This window comes from Macrobrachium rosenbergii, chromosome 23 (genome assembly GCF_040412425.1).
Source record: "Macrobrachium rosenbergii isolate ZJJX-2024 chromosome 23, ASM4041242v1, whole genome shotgun sequence".
NCBI lineage: Eukaryota > Metazoa > Arthropoda > Malacostraca > Decapoda > Palaemonidae > Macrobrachium > Macrobrachium rosenbergii.
Window position 1 is genome coordinate 46,095,711 of NC_089763.1, and position 22,556 is coordinate 46,118,266.

General features: G+C 36.6%; 1 protein-coding gene across 2 annotated transcripts in view; it reads left to right on the forward strand.

Annotated features, from left to right (window-relative positions):
* Positions 1–22,556, forward strand: part of KLHL18 (Kelch like family member 18) — a 63,929-nt gene continuing 41,373 nt past the window's right edge. For both annotated transcript variants that reach the window (XM_067125876.1, XM_067125875.1), the window contains exons 1-5: positions 1–119; positions 1,636–1,807; positions 12,530–12,660; positions 18,161–18,301; positions 19,731–19,929. In XM_067125876.1, coding sequence (XP_066981977.1) covers positions 1,652–1,807; positions 12,530–12,660; positions 18,161–18,301; positions 19,731–19,929 — 627 coding nt within the window. In that variant the 5' untranslated portion in view covers positions 1–119; positions 1,636–1,651. The remainder of the gene's footprint in view (positions 120–1,635; positions 1,808–12,529; positions 12,661–18,160; positions 18,302–19,730; positions 19,930–22,556) is intronic.

Consider the following 22,556-nt stretch of genomic DNA (forward strand, 5'->3'; position numbering starts at 1 on the left):
TGCCTGTCTCAGGCAAAAAAGCTCTTTTCGAAATCGTTAATCGTTATTCGACTTCAGTGAGCAAAGTAAATGATAGAATGTACGTTTCTCTTATTTGATGCATATTAAGCTTCTTTCAGGTATGAAATTACGAACGTTTAAATAAGTGTAAAATAGTCTACAGTAATTGGATTCAGAAGGTATACGTGCAGTGCATACCAGTGTTTTAAAAGTAACAAGAAGCTACAGGTTCCAGGGAAAGCATTTGATCATGGAACCAAAACGGAAAACCGAAATACATTGCAAAATACTTAAAAAAAACAGATATCGGTATAAAGAAGGCGCTTCACTGTAAAACATGCCCCATAGGAAATGCTGAAAGTTACAAGTATATATTCAGAATAAACGTACTTTATATAATTTGTCAAATATGGCATAATTTGATGCGTTCTTGCCGTAGAGAGGTGATTCATGGCGTGACACTTGATAAAGCCGAGTAAGGTAATGTAGGAGTAAAGCGAATGAGTAATGTATTAACGACGGAAAGACACTCCGCGTGGGTCGTAATACGTTCTTGCCATTGCTATTCTTGGTTCTTTCAATTTTAATTTTTTTATGGATTACAAAAAATGACACTTCATGCACCCCTACTGTCTCCTTTCGCAGAGCAAAATTAAAACGAAGTTAAGAATAAGAAAGCGAGTGATTCTTAAGTAATCCCATTCTTATGCATAATGTGACAGTACCTCTGGAGTCAAGTCTGTCATATTAAAATGTGAGACGCAATAGCGTAGCCTACATTTTGACTTAAATGGACGAGATGTACATTTTCATCGCGCTAGTGATGCACCACAATGCCCACTGATGGCAGCTGCGCTCGTCCACTAAGGTCAATATTTCTTTGTGGAGCTTCGTCTCATGCTGTAATCACAGAAGGTAGCAAAGTATGTCGGCTTACTTTCTCAGTAATTATTCAATCATATATTCAACTGGAAATCGGTATGTTTCATGTCGCAAGTTTCAAGAGTAACATGTGACGGCTTAAAATGATTAATACCCGACAAAAGAGATATTGCAATAGTTAATGTGACATTACCCAATCAAAACAAGGAAAAATATTTTCCTCGATTGTGATTGGCTCTTCTCAATGAGGTTGACATAATATTGTCGGGTGTCCTGAGGGCGTTTGTTTATAAACAGCAGCTGTTTGTAATAGATGTGAGAAAGAAAGAAGGTTAACTTTGTAGTTTACAATCTTGCCACACTGTTTTGTAGCGCTAGTGTAGTTCCATATGCAATGGCGTTTTCCCTAATGATCGGTTAACATTTGACTTCTTTATAACGGACGAAGTAAAGATAATATATGCGCCATAATTAGTATGGAAACCGAAATCAATGATTTATCCAAATTCATGTACAAACTATCCCTTTCTTACCCGAATGAAAGCATTAATGTTTTGCTTATGAATTTTTATTTAAAAAAGACATTGAATTTTTGTATAAATTGAAATTTATTCACTAAATATTCACGTTATATATAATATAATAGCATAATTCAGGACCTTTTTATTTTATGCAAGGGGTGTTACAATAAATCCACCGTACTAAATACGTGTTGCCGTTCTTCGTACTTCAACCTCGTTCTCCCCTTCTCAGCCATTGTCAGGACACCATGGAAGAAGAGGACGCAAAGTTTGAATTGGAAGTGGAAAACATTGTGGAAAGCGATGACTTCACGATATTTAACCAGGAGGACCTGCCAATGGGCGGCTTTCAAGTCATGGAGGAGATCAGAAGGAAAGGAAAACTGTGTGATGTGACGTTAAAGGTAAAACACTGAGACTCGTGATATGTGGGTGACCTACCCACTTTTGGTTGACACTTGAGTGCCGCAGGAACATGCCGTAGATTCGTTTATTAAAGTTTTTCCCTAATGTTGACCCTTTAAGAAATCCCTGGTATTGAAATTAAAACAAATTGGCCAATCGTTTGTTTTATGTAATTTGAACCAAAACTATCCCAGTTGACTACAAAGGTCGGGTACGTTGTTTAGGTCAGTTCAGCTCAGGCCTGGACTGTTGACAGCCTCTACAGTTTGACCGGACTAGCGTAGAGTAATTTAGTTTAGCTTAAACAGTTCTTTTCTAGCCTAACAAAATTATGTTGACAGGAGATTTACCTGCATAACATGTTAGCTCAAGATTGATTTTGCTGGGCTTAGTGTAATAGGCCTACTTGAGCTAATCTGTAAAGGCTTGGTCAATCTTGTGATTGCTTAGGCAGGATTAGTAAGAAAACTGAAGGGGTCCCACACATAAACTAGGAAGATCATAATTGAGCCTACTTTTCACTGAAATGGAAGTTGCCATGTAAAACTGTGGTTGAAATAGGCTATAGGACAACTCCAAATGGCTTGTTACCTTGGAAATGGAGTTTTCCTATACTTTTTGTGTTGCAGATGAAGGAGGTGGTGGTGGTGTTTATTGGCGGTCAATTCTTATTAACCTCACATTCCTATCGGGAACCCTTTGGGAACATGGGGTTTTGGTTGGGGTAAAACAGAGAGAGAGAGAGACAGACAGACAGAGACAGAGAACAGACATGTTATTGTTATGATTGCCACCTTAGAATGGTTCCATGCATACACAAGGCATATGGGAGCCATGTATTCAAGAAGGAATTGGCTAGGGAAAGCTATTATAAAAGGAACTATACTAACTTAACCTAGTAGGCCATGTTACTTAGCTGTGCCCCCGCAAACCCCCCCGTGAAGGAAACTCCACTTTTTACCAAAGTTCCCCTATAACACTGTGCTTGCGCGATAGCATGGCCAGCATACTTTAACATCAGTTCTGAGGTGAATTACAGGTTAATTGTAGTCTACCCCAGAAAGTAACTAAATTCTTGGTAAACAACGAAAACACTATAGAAAAACTCAATTTCCAAGGTAATAAGCTGTGCAGAATGATACTATAGTTCTACCAAAATTGTTGTCAATTACTTAAATATAACTTTCCTGATGATTTTTGCACTATTGTGTTGTGTAGTAGTTTCCCATTTTCAGTATGATCTGCAGAGTAATAGAGTTTATTAATGCATTATCATATTTGTATATTGTAAAGTATATTAGGACATTATTTGTAGGCTAGGGCAAAATAGGGTAATCTTATCAATAATCTTGAGTATGAGCATCAGAAGGTAAATGATGGCATAAGGGAAGCATTTGGACTTGATTAGCTGTAAAATATGACTTAATCAGGTTTTTTTTTTTCTTTTTACCTTTTACTTTTTTAAAATTTTATTTAACTTGATGCATCTCACATGTTGGCATATATCCAGTTAACATTGCAATACTGATTACAGTTACCCTTCAGGGTGGTAGTGTCATCAGGCATTACTTAAGGTTCTTCGCAGCGTCCCTTCGGCCCCTAGCTGCAACCCCTTTCATTCTTTTAGTGTACCTCTATTCATATTCTCTTTTCATTCTTTTTACAGTACCTCTATTCATATTCTCTTTCTTCCATCCTAATTTCCATCCTCTCCTAACAGTTGATTCTTAGTGCAACTGCGAGGTTTTCCTCCTGTTGCACTTGCAAAACTTTTATTGTCAATTTCCGTCTCAGCACTGGGTGACCTCATAGGTCCCAGTGCTTTACCTTTGGCGTAATTCCTATGCAGTGTTGTATTCTCTTTGATTAGCCTATACAGTATGTACATTATCATATGCATATGATGTAGCCTGTGGTATCATATAAAGTATGTCATTATTAATCAAATTTTATGAACTTCACATTTGCCTGGATAATGAGATATAATGTAAAAATGAACTTTTTATTATTTAAATAAATTATTAAATGGGATATGTATCAGTTTACTATATAAACTTTTGGAGGAGCCAGTACTTAAAATTGCCAAAAAATTTCATACATCGTACACTAACCTAACCTAACCTAACCTAACCTAGGGCATTGAACTGTGAGTTGGCAGGTATGGGGTTAGCCTATTCGCAGTTCAGGATTCGCTTCTTCACCCATTTGCGGATTTCTCTGTGGAACATATACTGAATACACATTATTCTTGGAAAATTCGCCTATTCGCGGTATTTTTCATAGAGAAATATTTTTTTTTATTAAACTATTAAAATAATCAGGTATAAGCATTTTTAGAGGGTTTTTTTGGTATTTTGAATTATCAAAATAGGCAGTTACAGTATAAGCATTTTTAGAGTGGTTTTAAGTATTTGTGGATTTGAGCTACGCACAGGGGTTAGTAGTACACATCCCCTATGAATACTGGGGGTCAACTGTATAACCCCAGTTAGCAGTCAACCCATTTGGTTTGGAAAAGTGAATTAGGAAGGCAAAACTGCACCTAGGTTTAGTCACCTATGTATTATAGTCTTCTGAGCTCAAGGACTTCCCCTTTATCTCCACCACTGGTGCTCAAGGTCAGGATTAATAATAGTGATAATTTATTTTGACCTACAGCTATGATATTCTGTGTATTGTTAACAAAAACTCAATGATGCATTGATAAACATAGAATTTTATTGCATATCAAATCAAATATATGATTGAAAGTAAACCACAGCCATGACTCTTTTGGTTTATTTCTGATACAGTCATGAATTTCTTATGAATCAGCATAGGCCTGTGCACTTTTTACCCAATATTTTAAACCATCTAAGTTTTCTTTGGTAAACAACTTTGGGAGCCTCATTGGTCAGCTAAGAGCTCACTCAGCAGACATTTTGAGTACCCAGGTTATCAGCAAAAATTAAAAATATACAACAGGGCAGTTGCTGTAGACGCTTGTGACCATCCGAGTATGGGATTATGATTATCTCTAATTTCTTTATCTTACAACATTCATTTTAATCATTATATTGTTTACCATCTGAGTGGATGGGGTTATGATTATCTCTAATTTCTTTATCTGAGTGATGTGTGAGATGACACAACATTCATTTTAATTATTATATTGTTTAGCATTTTTTATATAGTTTGCTTGTCACATTGACCTTGTACCTTTTTCTTAGAAACTTATGCATGAAAATATAATGTGGATGACAATTACCAAGAATTAAATTCAGTATTTATTGTGTCCAGTTTTTTGCTTATTTACTCATCTACTTATCTACTTATTCTTATAATCTGAGTGATGTGTGAGATGAGGCAATTAGGTTTTGTGCTTAAATATGCAGTAGAAAAGTTGAAAATTTTCAAATAAATAAATTGGAAGGCATTGTTATTGGCCATTGCCACAGTAAATCTGAAATTAAAACTGCCCAACAAAAATGATCCACAAAATTGCCTGACCATCAAGAGGCCAGTTGAGATAATTTATATGTTTAAATAGAATTAATAATAAAAAGAAACTTAATAAAAATAAAGGGAGATGGGAAACACCATGTTATGATACAGAGATGGGAAAAACAGGCTTTGATGATAAAACCATGTGATAAGGGAGTGGCATTGGTGTTAGGGTAACTAAAACTAAAGATGGAAAAATAACACCCCACTTAGAAAAGCCAATACTAACTGGTTGGATATGTGCATGAAGCTGAAGACTTGAATATGTAAATGAACAAATTCCAAGTTTTTTTTTGAAATAGAATTAATAATAAAGAAACTTGGGAGATGGTTTGAACTAAAACTAAAATGACACCCCACTTACTAACTATCGGGTAGATTGTTTTGCAGAATTTGGAATGGAGAAAAAAAATCATGTTGGGAATTGTAATTTATAGCTAGGGTACCAAAGCAATTGATAAAAAGCTTAAAAATGAAGGAAAGGCAGGAGTTACACAGATCCAATATTTGTAAAAAAACATTGTCATCTGTTTATGGCATTCAAAAATTCCCTTTAATGTTTTTGTGTTTTATGACAAGGCTTTTGATAAGGGTCCATAGACCAGTGTTATTAGAAGGTTTTTCATAATTACAGCATTCCTGTTAAATGTGTGTGTACAGTATAGCTAATTGCAATGATCCATGATTGAAGTAGTAGATACAGAGTTCATGTTGAATTAGCAGCAAATAGTGGGGTATTACAAGGGAATGTTATTTCACCATTTGTTTGCCCTTCCCATAAGTTTTATAATGAAAAAAGTGGTAAGAGATGGAAGAGAATGTTAAAAGTGGAGTAATCTTATACAATATGCAGTTGATAGTGTTTTAATCACCAAAACACCCCAAGATTTGCACCCCAAGATTTACAAAACTTGCTTAACCCTATGTTCGAGATACGTTTTGGTATTTCTTACATTTTTTTCCAACAAATGATGGTTTTTTTTTTGGAACCTAACCCCATCGTATGCAGGATAATACCTGTATAAGCATTTTTAGTTTGTTTTGTATGTGTTTGAACTATCAAAATAGGCAGTTCTAAGTGTTTTTAGAAGGGTTCTAAGTATTCACAGGTTTTAGCTATTCGCAGAGGGGTGTGGTACGCATCCCCTGCAAATACGGGGGGTTTACTGTACTTGTTTCTTGCAGCTTCCCCTCAACCCCTAGCTGCCACCCCTTTCATTTGTTTTGCTGTACTTACATTCATATCCTCTTTCTTCCATCTTATTTTCCACCCTCTCTTAATTGTTTCATAATGCAACTGTGAGGTCTTCCTCCTGTTACACCATTAAAACCTCCTTTACTCTGAATTTCCCTCTGTGCTGAATGACCTCATAGGTCCCAGTGCTTGACATCTGGCCTAAATCTCATATTCCAGTTCTAATTTGTTGATTAGAGTTTAGAGCTTTCAAGAAGGATATTAGGAATCAGATGGCAAGATAGTTAGAAGTGTTCTTATAAAGGAAATTACAGAAATTCCCTGTGTAAATGAGATTGTGTTGAAAGGTGGAGATGGTTTAAACATTCCTTTTGTTGATCTCAAGAGAGAATACTGTAGTATGGGATAGCTGGGTTCCAGTGGACACTGGAAAGGTCAGGAGACCCAAACTACAGTATTCTCTCTTGAGAAGGGAAGCTAGAGACTGTACAAGGTAAAGCACATGAATTTGCATCATAACAGCATTGGACGTGGTGGTGATAAAGTAACTTGTATTTGCTGGCCTTTCATATTCCACAAGACATAAAATACAGTACAGTATACCCATTTAACCATAAAAAAAATTAATCTTGTGTGAACTACGTAGGGTCACTTACATGAATTACATAGGATCACCAGGTCCGAAGGACAGATTGATTTAGCTTGCTGGCTAAAGCTCAACTTTAACCGAATAGAAGTCGTCGGTGGAAAAATTTGAAATTCTGTGTTCTGCTTAGGTAGGCCAGCCTGTTATTGATGGTTTTAACATAAAAAGAGCAAGAAAGGAAAACTAAATATAGAACTCTGAATTGAGCTAGCTAGAAGTGCACTCTGACCAACTGGCCATAGTGCAAGCAATATTCTTATTAAAAAGCAGCTTTACTTGCATTTTAAGTGCAATAAGGTTAGGATTTCCAAAATATTACACAAAAGCTTATTGGGGCCATCTTGAGGTGGCCAAAAGTCATGAATTTTCAAGGACTCTCTTGGGAAGACTGAAAATTCTAGCAGACTAGATTGTAGCTAAACTCTTGCATGACACTCATTTTATAATTATTATTAATCATAATAAATTAGATGTAGCATTTGTTTTACTTCACACTCTGCTAGTCTCTTCATGCATAAAGGGTGACTCAAAAAAGACCTTTTTGTTTATTAAAGAAAATGCGTAATTATAATCTAACAAATTTATTTTGTGTTTAGCAACACACTCAGTTACCTTGTTGTATCTTGGTGTGAACATGAGCAGTTTCTGTTTTATGAGTTGAAGATGGTTTTAAAAAATCATTTGTAAACACAGTACAGTGTATACATTTAATTGGCTGCTTTTTCAAAAGCAAATGGCCCGTAGGGGGTTGGTGCCGTCAGTGTACTTCACATGGTGCATCATAGGCATTACAATACTTGAGGGTCTTTGTAGCATCTCTTCGACCACTAGCTGCAACCTCTTTTATTCCTTTTTCTGTACCTCCATTCATATTCTCTTTCTTCCATCTGACTTTCCACCCTCTCTAACAATTGTTTCATAGTGCAACTGCGAGGTTTTCCTCCTGTTACACCTTTCAGATCTCTTTACTGTCAATTTCCCTTTCAGCGCTGAATGACCTCGTAGGTCCCAGTGCTTGGCCATTGGCCTAAATTCTATAGTCCAATCCAATCCAAAAGCAAATGATCACTTCTGTGTCTAAAGAAACATCAAGTAGCCATAGCACCAAGAAGAAAAGTAGAAAATATGTTTCCAAAGTAGTATGGGAAAGACAATGATATAGCACTCTTTGGAATTGACTGATTTATCCATTGAATCCTCCATTAATTTCACTGTAAAGTGTTTTCCTACTTTACTTTATTGCCTAAAAAAACAATGCAAGTCGGTCACTGAAATTTCTTAATATTTGTTTGCAATGATTGTGACTGTATTGTGCCACCCATCTCAGTTACAGCAAAGCCAAACCCTGGTATGGGGCCCTGTCAGCCTCGACATCTCATACGTCAGGCTGTACAGGTGGTTACAAGGGTTAGCCCTCTCCTCTTGTGTGTATGGCCTGGAAACTGAGGTTTCCTGTTGGGAACAATATTACCTGTCATGTTCTTCAGGCAACACCTCCATATTAAAAAATGAACCACAAATTTTGAAGATAAATTGCTTATTTTTCTACACAACAAACACAAGTCGCATCAGTCTTACTGAAACCATCCCTGCACTTTAATGTTGCCTAAGGAAAGAGTGAATGCTGACAGTCAAGTGAGTGGGTGTAGTGATTTACATAAAGTACAGCAATTTAATTACAATGTTATATATTAAAAGACAAGGTTTTCATACTTAAAGAAAATGAAAAGCTTTAATTTTTGCAATATTGTATCTACTACTTATTACCTGTTCTGTGTTGCATTAAGTACTTGCATTACTTTGAATCTAAAATAATAGAATTTCAGGACACATGCCTGTAAGGTGAACAAAACTGGCATTTTTATTTGTAAGGAAAAATATTTAACAGAAATGTAAATGTCACATTGTCAGTATATTATGGTCTGTAGGCTAACTATAGTTTAAGCATTCAACATGAGAAAATATAACTTATCACTAAAGCTCAGGATTCAAAAGATTAAATCTTGAAACAAAGTATAGGCTCTTTATGATGCAGACAGACATCACATGACCAAGTGAGATAGATATGTGGTGTGGAGCAAGTTGAGGTATGTAATAGTCATTGTACTTTGGTACACATGGGATAGCTACTTCAGTTTAATGTCTTAGTTCTAGGTATACATTTTGGTCCTAACATGTGCCTTAGCTCACAAGGGATACATTTGTCAACATACCTCCAAAGTCTACTCGTGATATGTGTTCTCCAACATGGTTTTTCAGTTCACAGCAAAACATTCTTCAACAAAACACATACCTAACAAAGATAATGCATTGTACTTTCCTTTGTCCACAATAGCTAATTCCTTATCATAGTGCCTCAGTTGACACGGATAAATCCCTCAACGTGGCACATAGTCCACATTGAATACATTCTTCCAAATGGCACCTATAGTTCAAAGGGACATTATCAATATGTGCATTTGTCCACAGGTGATAAATATCCCCAAGACATAGGTAACTTCTTAAGTTCACCAGAGATACTTCCCCCAGCAAAGCATTTTAAGCCCTGTCATGCTTCTCTCAATGTAACACTTACAGTAATCCACTTTTCCCAAAGTAACTACTTTAACCTCAGAGATACAGTACATTTTTATAATATCCTACTCTCCCTCTATTACTTGTTGTACTTGTTTTGTTAGGTAACAATCGTGTGTTTATTTAGCGTCATAGGACTTTATGGATCTTGTTTTTTATTTTTAATACATGTTTATATCATCCTTACCATTTATTTTTATTGTACAGTGCATTTTTTATTGTAAGTTTTCCAGTAGATTTAAATGGTTTTTATTATTGGTGCTCTTTATTATTGTTGTATGTTTAGCTTTCTCTTTTTGAACTATGGCCATCCTATGATTCAGAAGCTTGCTTAGCAGAGTGATTACCTATTTGGCTTATTTTACATTCATTCTGCATGTTTATGTAAAGTGTATGCATCCTATATATGAAATGAAAGTTTCTATTTTAGTAATGCCTAGTACTGTACTGTATTGATAGGGTTTTTGCTTTTTTTTTTTTTTTTTTTTTTCAAATCCTATCCTCAAATGGTGGTAGTAGCAAAATAAGGAAAGTCTGTGTAAGTTGCAAGTTGAATTAGCACTGCTTGAAAAAAATTCCATATGGTTCTTTGATTGTTTTGGTTAGGTATTGGGCATACTGTATTAAAATTTGTTGTGGTTTGCAGTCAGATTTTAAGAGAGGGTTTAGAAGTTTCCCTTTGAAGTGGAATACTGTAGTTTGGGGATATTTTCAGAATTATCTGAGCATTGACAATACAGCAGGTGCAGTGACTTGCGCTGAGGTTTATTTTGCTAGTTATGGAAAACCTATCTTTTTAAGGAAAATTTTATGAAATTACCAAACGTACAGGACAATGTTTGATAAGTTCATGTAAAGATATTGTACAGAATTACACTGTACATGGTGAAATGGTTTGACTATGAGGAGTATGATTTTTATTATTATAGTCCCTTTTCTATTAAAAAAATTTTTTTTTGTCTTAGTTTTAAAAAGTCAGGAATTTTTATAATTGTATAAGGAAGAAACAAGCTGAAAATGTACCTTGTTTATTATTAAACATCTGACACTCATTCAAATATTAGTTTTTGAAAAACTAGAGCATGTCTGTCAAGTTGTCAGTATGGCACATGTACTCTTATTTCTGTTTTGGTGCATTACCTTTCATATGGCTTCTAACAAGGTCAAAATAAGATGGGAGAAGATGATGCCTTGAAAGTACCAGCCGAGGTTAGGATGAGAAGCTTTATAGCTGGAGGGGGTTTGTTGCTGAGAAGCATTCAAGGGATTCAGTGTTGAGTAAAATCTGTGGAGGATTGTAACCAAGGTAGATTTTGTGACAACTGCTAACCTCATTGCCTCATTAAGTAAGCAGCATTAGTATTTCCAAATTGTTGCTGTTGTCATAATCTCTGTTTACATTTGAGCTCTGGAGTGTACAGATATTTTCCAGGTGTAGTATGTTGTATATCATGAAACTATTAGGCTAGAGGATTAACCTTTAACAATAGTGTTTTGTATATTGAGTGAAAAATCAATCAGTTTGCCAAAGGGGAGGATGCTCAGGCTTTTCTCAGAGAATCTTCACACTAGCTTATTTTATTTTTAGAGGTACTTTATAATCATTAACATGCTTCAGTTAATTGACACCAAGCTTTAGAAGAGTGTTTATACATGTTCCTATAGCCAGAAATTTTTAATGCTGGGTGTTTGTTGTCTTGTAACAAAGAATTGTCTTGTCAAATTTGCCAGGTTTACTGTAATGTCCTGTTCATTCCACTCAGTTGTACAGTACTGGTAAAAAAACTGAGTCCATCAAATGCCAGATTATCTGCAGAAAATTTATTTTATACTGTTATCTTAAGTGGCTTAGGAAGCTTGTCCAGTATGCAGTGATGTTATTAGTCATGGTAGAAAGAAAGTAAGGGTGGTATGGTATTTTCGTTTTCATTTTTGTTAGAAGGAACATGAAAACTGGTGACTGCTGCTGGTTAGTGTTGTGCTAGTTTTATGTGGGAATGTTTTATTTCAAAGGAAAATTTAGGATATTCATCTTTCATGTATGGGTTATTGACATTTCTTCCCAGATAAAATAATGTCTTCTCTTTGTTGGCATATATTATTGAAACAGGTATGCATATTCTTCGTGTATTGTCACTTTATGTTTGCATTGAAAATATTCTTTCTTTATACAGGTATTCTAAAGTATAGTTCTTGGGACTTAACAGGATATTCTTATGCAGGTCAGCTATAATTGTAAGTTGCAAAGAAATTTGAGAGTGCATGTTGGGAGTTAGCTGGTCAGGAATAGGATCTTGGTAGTTAGCTGGTTGCAGAGTTTCATTATTGTCCTTTGAACCAGTAACAATGCAGTGCATAGCAAGGATTAACTTGCATAAAACATATTTTAAAAATGCTTATGGCTTTCTTTGTTAAAAGTGGCCAAATCCATGTTTTTCTATTTTATATCAATGTCGAATAGCATAAATTCGATATTCATGGTAGTGTGGTACCATGTTACATCAGTTCAGTTCTTTCTTTAACTTATGTTTAAAAAACTGTAATTTTTTATGCTGACTGGTATTTTGTATGTGCCGATTAAAGCCGCCTAAATGGGATTTTGATGAGTAATGGCATGTAATGTGGTCCCTATGAATACTAATTATGTAAATTTCTATGAACACTTGTTCAGATTCAAAGGTACCTGAATATTAACTGTCACAGATGTACAGTTACTCAGTAAATTTTCTGTCCACAATTTGTGAAGATTGCTTATGCTAGAGTTCTGTGCTTTGTATGTTACTCTCTTGGAAAAGAGAAAACTTAACTTTGTCAACTTTTCAGGTTGAAGACCAGTGCTTTACTGTACATCGTATTGTCTTAGCTGCTGTCATCCCATACTTCAATGCCATGTTTACTCATGATATGGCTGAGAGTAAGCAGAAAGAAATCACAATGCAAGGAATAGAACCAAGGTGAGAGTTTTGAAGTGAGTTTTTAGGTCAGTGTGCTGAAAATCACCATATTGTGTTTATTTAAAGTGCAAACACTTGTTTTACAGGATTTAATTTCAGCTCTTTAGGCATGTAATAAAAAACTGGAAATTTTCTCCGAGTTTGGTAAAGTGGGTAGATGGAAGCACTACTTTTCTTTCTTAGAATTAGAGACCCCTGTCTCTTGCACTTCTAGACAAAAAAACCCTTCCCCCCCAGAGCTTTTCCTTACCTTTGTATATTCTTCAGTTCATTGTGATCTGCATTGAATTAAGTACTGTATTAATTTTTATACTGAATTTTGTGACTAGTCTCATATTAAATTTGATTCTAAATTTTTCCATTTCTGCCTTCACTCGGGATCACCTGGCACCATATGTTCTATAGAATTTTATTTGGTTTCTTTGTCCATTGTTAATAAAATTTCTCTCACAATATTCCTGTCAATCGCGTGTATGCACATATTTATAGTTTTGAATAACTCTAGAATCCCAAACTGTTGTTTACCAGACAGAAGCAGTATGGTAGTGTAGCTGTTTATGCACCTGTACTCACAGGTATGCATCAAACAGTTAGAGAAAGAATGCAAACAATTGTCATTGACATACCACTCCTTCAGCAGTCTGCTGTGCTCTGTAGGGTGTTCAGTTTTCACTGTCACTAATAATTTTTCATGCTTGTTATATATGTTCACATTACTCATCTTGAATACAATCTTAATCTGATAGATATAAGTGTGGTATTCCAATGGTGTGTGCTCCTCCATGGTCCTCAGATATGCATTAGCTAGTCACCGCCTCTTTAATTTAAGCATCATAGCAGGTACTTTCCAGTTGCTGGTATACAGTGTATGTCTGGATTGTAAACTTTCAAGTGCAGCTTGTGAGAGTTGTTTGTAATGTCTTATTTATTGTAGAATTTTACTTGTCTGCAGTCAAGGTAGTTAAAGGTTGTGACCCCCTCTGCTATGACACTGCCTGTAGTTTCTGCTTTTACATCTGTGAGTGAGGTGACTGCATTGAACATTCCTCCATTGTTTCCCCTACCTCCAATCTATACTCGTCTTCCAGTGCCTGTACCTACAGTAGCTTCCTTGCTGAAGCTTAGATTTGAGGGCATTCCTCTTGTGGGTCCTATCATAGCTGTTTGCCTTCTCCTGAAGGTCTGACTCAAGTTGCATTGTGTACTGAGATAACACAGCCAGCCTTTTGTAGGATCTGTTTTCTGTAGATAGGAAGTGACAGTATAGGAAGTTTTAAAACATCAAATGAACGTGTTTTTTATCTCCTCAAAATTTGAGTTACTCATGTAATCTCGGTTTATAGAGTTTGCTATGAAATAAAACTATGGGTGCTTCATATAAAACAGCAAGTAGTTTTTAATTTTTTGTGATGAAATGTACACCATGGGTTAAGGAGTGATTGCCTCTAATCTTCATCAGAGTGGCTCTTTCGAGTAAGAGCAGCTATACCCATAATGCGGTCCCTGGAACCATCACCATCGTGAAAGGGACAGCCTGAGGCACAGTTATTTTGTTCATCCACTTATGACCATAGCAGCAGTAAGTAGTAAGGACCCCACCCTCAGTCACAATAGTGATGTGACTGTTAATGGCACAGCAACCAAGTAGGAGTAAGTATTGTTCCTTGCATAAGGAGACTTATGCGGATGCTAAATGAGGTAGCAGCTCTAAGATGAAGACTGACAACTGGATTTTACAATGACGAGCCTTATTGTTGTCTTTGGGCGAAGTACAGCAAATTTTAGATGTAATTTGCCCATCATCTCCCTGACACCATAAAGGAGAAGCAATAGACTAGTTTCAGCTTCATGGTTGTGGCCTAGAAGAGATACTCATATGATGGCTTTCTCCCATTTTTACCCTCTTTTGACTCCTCCTTGCTTGTGGCATTTACAGTGATGTATATAAACTGCAGAGGAGATGCTCATCACCAGGTATTTGTTTAGCTCCTGTGATCGAGAAAAGGATGCCAGCTAGTCTCCAGCCTTCCACCCCAGAAACCTACCTTAGTGGAGATATTGTGAGGTTGTCCTCATTGCTGGCCTAGAGAGTGTACTTTAGTTTGATGAAGAAGTGCTCTGTTTGTTGAGAACTTGGACAGGCTGACCAAGAAATGACCAGGGCATTGCAAGAAGTAGCAGCTTTTTTGGGAAGTCCTTAATGGGGCTTAATACTGTATATGCAAGCTACATATGATGCAAAAACTGTGGAAGGAAGCTTCAGCTACTGAATGTAGGAATTATTCCAGATGTAAGAACCCAGCTGGTGAAGTGTATCCAGCTTCTCACTGGCCAGTGCTGTCTCATACAGTGAACAATAACAATGGCAGGGGCAAAAAAGGCATGGTAAAAATGGCACAGGTAAAGATAACACAGGTAAAAATGACACAAGTTAAAAAATAGGAAAAAATGGCATAAGCAAAAAAATATATTGATACATCTACAGTGTTTCACCATGTTTAGTACTAGCCCCTCAGGTTTCAAATATCCTTAAGTGCATCTGATCCCCGAGGGGCTAGTACTAAACACAGCGAAACTAATTTGATCCCTTAGGGGCTAGTACTAAACACGGTGAAACATTATAGATGAATCACTGTTTCTCAGTGTTTAGTACAAGCTCCTTGGGGATCAGATGCACTTGGGAACATTTTGCCCTGTTTTTTCACTTGTGCCATTTTTACCTGTGTTATTTTTACCTGTGCCATTTTTTACCTAGCCATTTTTGCCTGTGTTATTTTTACCTGTGCCATTTTTACCTAGCCATTTTTGCATGTGCCATTATTACCTAAATTCATCTCATACAGCATTGCTGTATGATGGAGGGACAAGGAACTAGCAAAGAGTGTGACACACTCAACTGCTTTTCATTTGATTTCACTGCTGGGATTCAAGCCATTGGTAGAAGTTGCCAAGGCTAGAAGGACAATGGTTTTGCTAGTCTTGGAGTGATTTTACACTAAGCATAGAAGTGTACCTCATTTTTATTAGGCTGATAAAAACATGGGATATGACAACGAAGAACCTCATTAACCTTGTCCTCCTCTGACATAAAGGCATTAGGATCTCTGATCAAATGAACCCATTCCTGTTTCAAGAGAGCACTTCTGGTAGCTTATAGAAAAATTTAATGGGATGGTGACCAGAGCTCAGATTTTGATCATGGGTACTGCATTAAATTTATTTTGTACCATTCAGTGCCTAGAAATAGAGGCTAGGGCTTTCTCTGTTTCCAGAGTTTAAGTAGCTGAAGATGCAAAGCACAATTTCAAGATAATTTTTTTTCCCTCAACGAAGAGATAGCAGTCACCCTTTCAGCTCAGGAAAGGCAGATGGCTTGTGACAAAGTTCCCTGGTTAAAGGATTAGTGGGAAGTAAGGATGATATTTCCCCACTGAAAGTATTGGAAAATGTAATGGGTAGGAGCAAAGATTTGGGTTTTGTAAGTTGTCAGGAGAGGGTATCGACTTCACTTGGGGGAGACAAAGCCTCACTCTCATCGCAACCTGTGGAATTTGGACAAGTCAGGTGAGGCATGTGTTGCAGGTGCTGGCAGTTGACTTAATGACATGGCAGCAGCCATTAAGCCAATTTAAAAAGAAATTTAAGAACAGTGGTATCTTAGAGTGGTTGCATCTGCATCATACCACAGTGAAAGCAGTTGGTTAGCATCTCAGGCCCAATTCAAACATTGAAGTGTTTTGCGAGATCCACGGTCACACTTACTGGCAAAGCATGGTATAAGTTAATATACACTTAATAATCACTTGGCTTCAAAGTAGTTTCAAGCAGAAGTGAAGTTCCTCATTGGACGTGTGGGTACCGTTCTCAGCTAGCACTTTGCTGGCCCCACGCTTGATTCTCCGACCGGCCTATGAAGAATTAGAGGAATTTATTTCTGGTGATAGAAATTCATTTCTCACTATAATGTGGTTCGGATTCCACAATAAGCTGTAGGTCCCATTGCTAGGTAACCAATTGGTTCTTAGCCACGTAAAATAAATCTAATCCTTCGGGCCAGCCCTAGGAGAGCTGTTAATCAGCTCAGTGGTCTGGTTAAACTAAGGTATACTTCAAGCAGAAGTGCACTCTGGATCCCATATAGATGTCATCTCTTGTCCAAGTGTGTGTTTGGTTCACTGTGTTGATGGGTGACCATCTGTGAATGTGAAATAGTAACATTTGTTACATACAGGCAGTCCCTGGTTATCGACGTGCTTGGTTATCAGCGATCTGGTTTTTCGGCGCTTGTCTAGCGACGAAAATCGGCAATTTTCGGTGCCGATATGAGCTAATTTTCTCTTATTGGCGCTGATAATAACGTATTGGTGCCAATACGTAACTAATAGAGGCACCAATAACTGAAAATCGGTGATTTTCGGGGCCAGTAAGTGCCAAAAAGGTGCTGGAAATTGCCAATTTTCGATTATCGGTGATTTTCGCTTATCGTCACACTGTCGGAATGGAACCCCCGCCGATAACCAGGGACTGCCTGTATCTGGTCTCTTGGGAATTTCTTTTGCATGGAAGGTCTTGTGACCAAGTGTGGGGCATTCAAGAAAAGATAAGAACAGAGCGATAATGTCATCTAAAACCATCTCTTACCATCTCATGCTGGTTAAGGCTGGATAAAATGGTGTAAATATTAGGTTAATACTGTACTGTACCTATACCTTGAGAAAGGAACCCACCATTACTAAAATTTGCCGCAGACTTCAGGATTCTGGTATAAATGGCAATAGGTCATAGTGAAGCTTTAGAGGCCAATAGAATAACAGAGTAGTTATGCATTTATCACCTTATTTTTTAATAAGAACTAGGATATAAAAAAATCCTTTTGAATAAGAGTTGTTTATAAAAGAAACCCCATGAAATGAAATCTCTGCGAAACAGAAACATGTAAAAAAAAATTCCTTTTTTTTTTTTGGCCAAGTAAGTTAATTAGCTTATACAGACATCAAACAAAGGAAATGTACCCCATGTCAAAATGTTTATCAGGTTTTTATCTAGCTAATTTGATCTTTGGAATTTAATGAAATTTCTTTGTATAGGCATTACTGTACTTTCCTAGTGGTGTATACAATATTTAAGCTGATTAAACACTTTTTAGAAAGTTTTTTTTTTTTTTTCTGTCTTGGTTGCTCTTGGTATGCTGAAAAGCATCTTTTGATTCACAGTGTATGTCTTTTAGGATTGTACAGAGGGTACTTTACATGTCACCAGCAAGTAAAATGTCGTTATAAAGAAGAGAAATTTGCCAATATAATTTTAGAATTGCAATTTATATATTTATTTTATGTAGTATATTTAGCTTCATTCTCTCTACTAATTCGTTCCTTTGTTATACTATATATATGGGATTTAACTACCAAACTTCTGTAGAGTTGTGTATATTATGTTGTGATGCTGTTGTGTTTTGTGCAGATTTATTATACTATATATATCTTCATTTTTTCTTTTACAGTGCTCTTGAGTCCCTTATTAATTTTGCATATTCTGGAAAAGTAAAAATTGATGGTGCAAATGTCCAAAGCTTATTGGTGGGGGCATCTTTTCTACAGTTGGCAAAAGTGAGAGAAGCATGTGCAGATTTCCTCAAACACAGGTGAGGAGAACTTCTCTTTTTATAAGTGTTGTCAAAATTAAATTCTCTCCCAGTTAAAATTTTTTGACAACGTGTTTTATTTGTTTGTCAGCTGGCCGACACAGATTGGTTGGTAAGTTACCTAAGCAGTTTTTAGAGAAAAGTGGAAATGAGGTCAGAGTTAATGAATGAATGGAAAGTAAAGACATGTACAGTAATCCCATTTATATGCTAAGTGTTATACTCAAAGGGAAAAGTTTTTAACCTGAAAAATCCAAGAATTTGCAGTGTTTTCCTTTGTATTCCATCCTCCTTGGTCTCGGAGCTGATTTTCCGCTATCATTGCATGTAACTGCTTCAGTCTATAGTCAGCAGTGATTTTGTAAGCAAGTAATCAGCTATTGCTTACAACATTACCTTTAAACTTTTTAGTTGTTCGCTGTGCAAAGTTCAGTGAAAGTGGGCCGCAAAGCACAGAAATAGTGATGGCAAAGAATTTTCCCAACCAAAGACAACACATAAAGTCCTTGCTTCCAAGTGAGGAAGATGAAAGAAAAACCATTGTGGATAGGTCAGTAGTTTGGCTAAGTAATTCAGATAGTACAGAATTTTAAAGACAAAATAATTTATTACAATCTACTGTTGTCTTAACACATGCATTTTAACTTCCTTTTATTGCATAGGGAATGAAAAGTATTGTGATTCTTCAGTAAAATTTTTGTTAATTTTTAGTTTTCTTTTGTGAATAGGTTTTAGAGTTCATTACCAAGTCATATTTGAGTAAAGGAAAGTGTTTTTCTTTAATAGTGAATATTAACCCCCAGAATGAAGAATATGACACTCCAAGATGTGATTTTTTTTGTGTAAGGCTATCCCTGTCAGTTAGATAATATAAAATAAGTAAATATTAGCTTTATCTCATTATTACAGATATGTAATGGTCAGATGAGTGGTAGACCTGTATGAGATCTATAAATGTGTATCACTTCAAGGGTGTGGGTGAAAGTATGATACAGCAGATAAAACTTCAAGATTCATATTTTGGTTCCCTAAGTATAAAAACAGTACATCATTTTCTTACCATACTATACTGTGGTCCAGAAAAAATCTGCTGTAAGAACATAAACTTGAATATATTAATACTTAACCATTTGTGAATATTACTACTGTAATGCCTCAATACTATGTAGTGGGTATTACACTATTATAAAGTTACATAACATGTATTCTTCAAAAACATTTGTGTAAAGTTTTAAATATTCTGATCTAGTTTGTTAGAAAGCCAATAAAGTAAATGTAAGATGTAAATTTTTGTTTATTATCAGGGAACTGGATGTAAGAATGTCATGCAGCAGTGCAAAACATCTTTTTATAACAAGAGCAGTAATATAGCAGTTAATATTTTATATAAGATACTTGGGTTTCTTATGTGAACATCTTTTTTTTACAGACTGCATCCTCACAATGTCTTAGGCATAAGGGCATTTGCAGACACTTTAGCGTGTTGGTCTCTTGTTGAGGCAACTAACCGTTACCTCCAAAAACACTTTGTCGAAGTGTCCGTGTCTGAAGAATTCCTGAACCTCAGCTTTTCTGATGTTAGAGAGATTATTTCAAGGGATGAGCTAAATGTTCAAAGTGAAGAGAGTGTGAGTATTGTTCCTTGAGTTTGTAAATTTGAAAAGATATATCCAAAAAAATCCAACAATTTTGGCAATACTAAAAGAGACTTCTGGTGATTTCTGAATAGCAGAACAGATGTTGGGGTATTTGTCAGATCCCATGGTATTACTGTACTGGGAAGGAGACGCAGGTGTCATTATCATTGTTGTGCTACAGTTTTATTATATGTTTTGTATATAAAAGAGCTTCTTTCTCTTTAGACTATATTTCTGTTTTCAAATTGTTGCGATCTGTTCCCTTTGTGCAATGCAAGCATGCTCATTCTTTTAGGTTTTAGTTTTAGTTCTAATAACTATTATTATTGCTACAATTTGTGTGATAAAATTCCATAATTATATAGTAAACTATATTACTATGTAAAAATATAAAAGCAAAGATTTTCGAACACCTGAACGTTGTTTCTCATCAGTGGTTACGTTAAAATAAAAAGCGAGAGGGTAGTTTTCTTAAAAGAGGGCACTGGGACAAGAAGATCACAGCCCATCATGGAAATGCTGGTTTGAGTGTTGCTAGGTGATCCCGAATTCAACAGGCAGTTGTGCCAACCTCCTTGATCTGACTTGCAATGGTTCAACTGCCTGTGCTGCATAAGTGCCATAGTCGGAAACATCCACAGGGATGTCGGCTATTTGGAGAGAGAGGGGAAGAGGAAGCAGAGCATCAGGGTTCACATGGTCAGGGTCAATTTTGAAATTAAAATGTTTTATGTAGTGTTTGGCAATAAATCAGTTGATTAAAGGGTCTTCATTTGTAAATATCTTATCTTCAAGCATGGGAATATCTTTTGAAGATAAGACATTTACAAATGAAGACCCTTTAATCAACTGGTGTATTGCCAAAAACTACGTAAAACATTTTAATTTCAAAACTGTCATTGACAGTGTGAACCCTAATGCTCTGGTTCCTCTTCCCCTCTCTCTCCAGATAGCCAATGTCCCTGTGGATGTTTCCTACTATGATACCTAAGCAGCACAGTCAGTTGCAACATCACAAGTCAGATCAAGGAGGTTGGTTCAACTGCCTGTTGAATTCGGAATCACCTAGCAACACCTGAGCCAGTGCTTCCATGATGGGTTGTTATCTTCTCGCCCTGCCCCCAACTTTTAAAACTCTTCTTAAGAAAACTACCCTCTGGCTTTTTAAACTCTGATGAGGAACACTGTTCAGGTGTTCGAAAGTCTTTCATTTATATTTTTACATAGTAACATAGTTTTCTATATAATTGTGGATTTTTATTACAAATTATTATTATTATTATTATTATTATTATTATTATTATTATTATTATTATTATTATTATTATTATTATATTATTATTATAATTATTATTATTATTATTATTGTTAGTGTTAAAAGTGACAGCTGCATCTGTGGGATTCAGTTTGTATAGATTTTCTCTAAATTTCTAGTAATTGATTTTTCTAGGTTACAGCATTCTGCCAGTAACACGCCGATATTGGTCGTACTTGGAGAGAAAAGCGGGTTGCAAAATTGGGTAGTTTATTTCCAGTGAACACAATAACAGTAACAAGATATTGAAATTAGGAGTTCATCTTCTGTAGAGTTGTCCTTCAGGAAAACGTTGTCTTTTGGGTTGTCCTTCAGAGGAAACTCTTCTTCGGTGTCAATCGAGGCCATGTTTCGCTCAGGCTCCACTGAGCATGGTCACGCCAAAAGACGGGAGTATGCTGACTTTTGATGTGAATCTTGCTCTTTTATACGAGAAGGTCGGGGGTGCGGTCAAATTCAGCTGTCCACTGACTTGGCTCAGGAGAAAATATTCGTGCTGCATATTGGCTGGCGAGACTTTTTCGCAAGCCAAAAATTTATTGCTGATGCTTTCTCTGTTGCAGCCTTGCTGAGCAACGGGGCTGGTGTGTGACGTCATTTTCTGGTATTTCATGGCGAATATTCTGATTGGGCTCCGGGCGGCTCGCAGAATCTCTGACATTATTGTGAGTTTCGTGTTCATGATTGTCATTTCTTGCGGTGTCTGGCGTCGGTCTGTCAGCTACAGAAGCAATAGGCCGCTTAATGCTGGTAGGCAGGAGGAATACCTCTTGGGTGGTGTTTAATAAGGGCATCTCCTGCTGTATTAAGAGGGCCTCCAGCAGCCATAGGTGCCTTAGGTCGGGGGCTTTTCCAATTGCTTCTGTATTCCTCACTATTGCATTCCTTGTGGGCATCTCATATGATTTTTTACGGCACCTTCTTGGGCATGGCAGTAGATTCTCTTCACCAGTTTCATGGTGGTCGTATTGATATAGGTGCCAGGACATCCACAGACTAGGCATTTGAATCGGTATGCCACATTCGTCTGTTTAAGAGGATCTCTTGTTAGTGGGGCTGGGTTGTTTTTCATAATTACGTTTCTTGTGCGGCTGTTTTGATAGTATATGACGAGGTCAAGCCGCGTGTCAGTGTCGGTAGTGAAGATGTTGTCTTCAATGATCTTGATGGCATGTTCGTCTTCCTGGTATATCAAGTGCATCCTCGCCTTATAGAAAAGTCGAAGACTTCTTTGCGGGTCGGGCTGCAGCTGCTCGCGGTTGCTGTACTGCCAGCCGGTCCATTGCAAGATGTATTTCTTTGT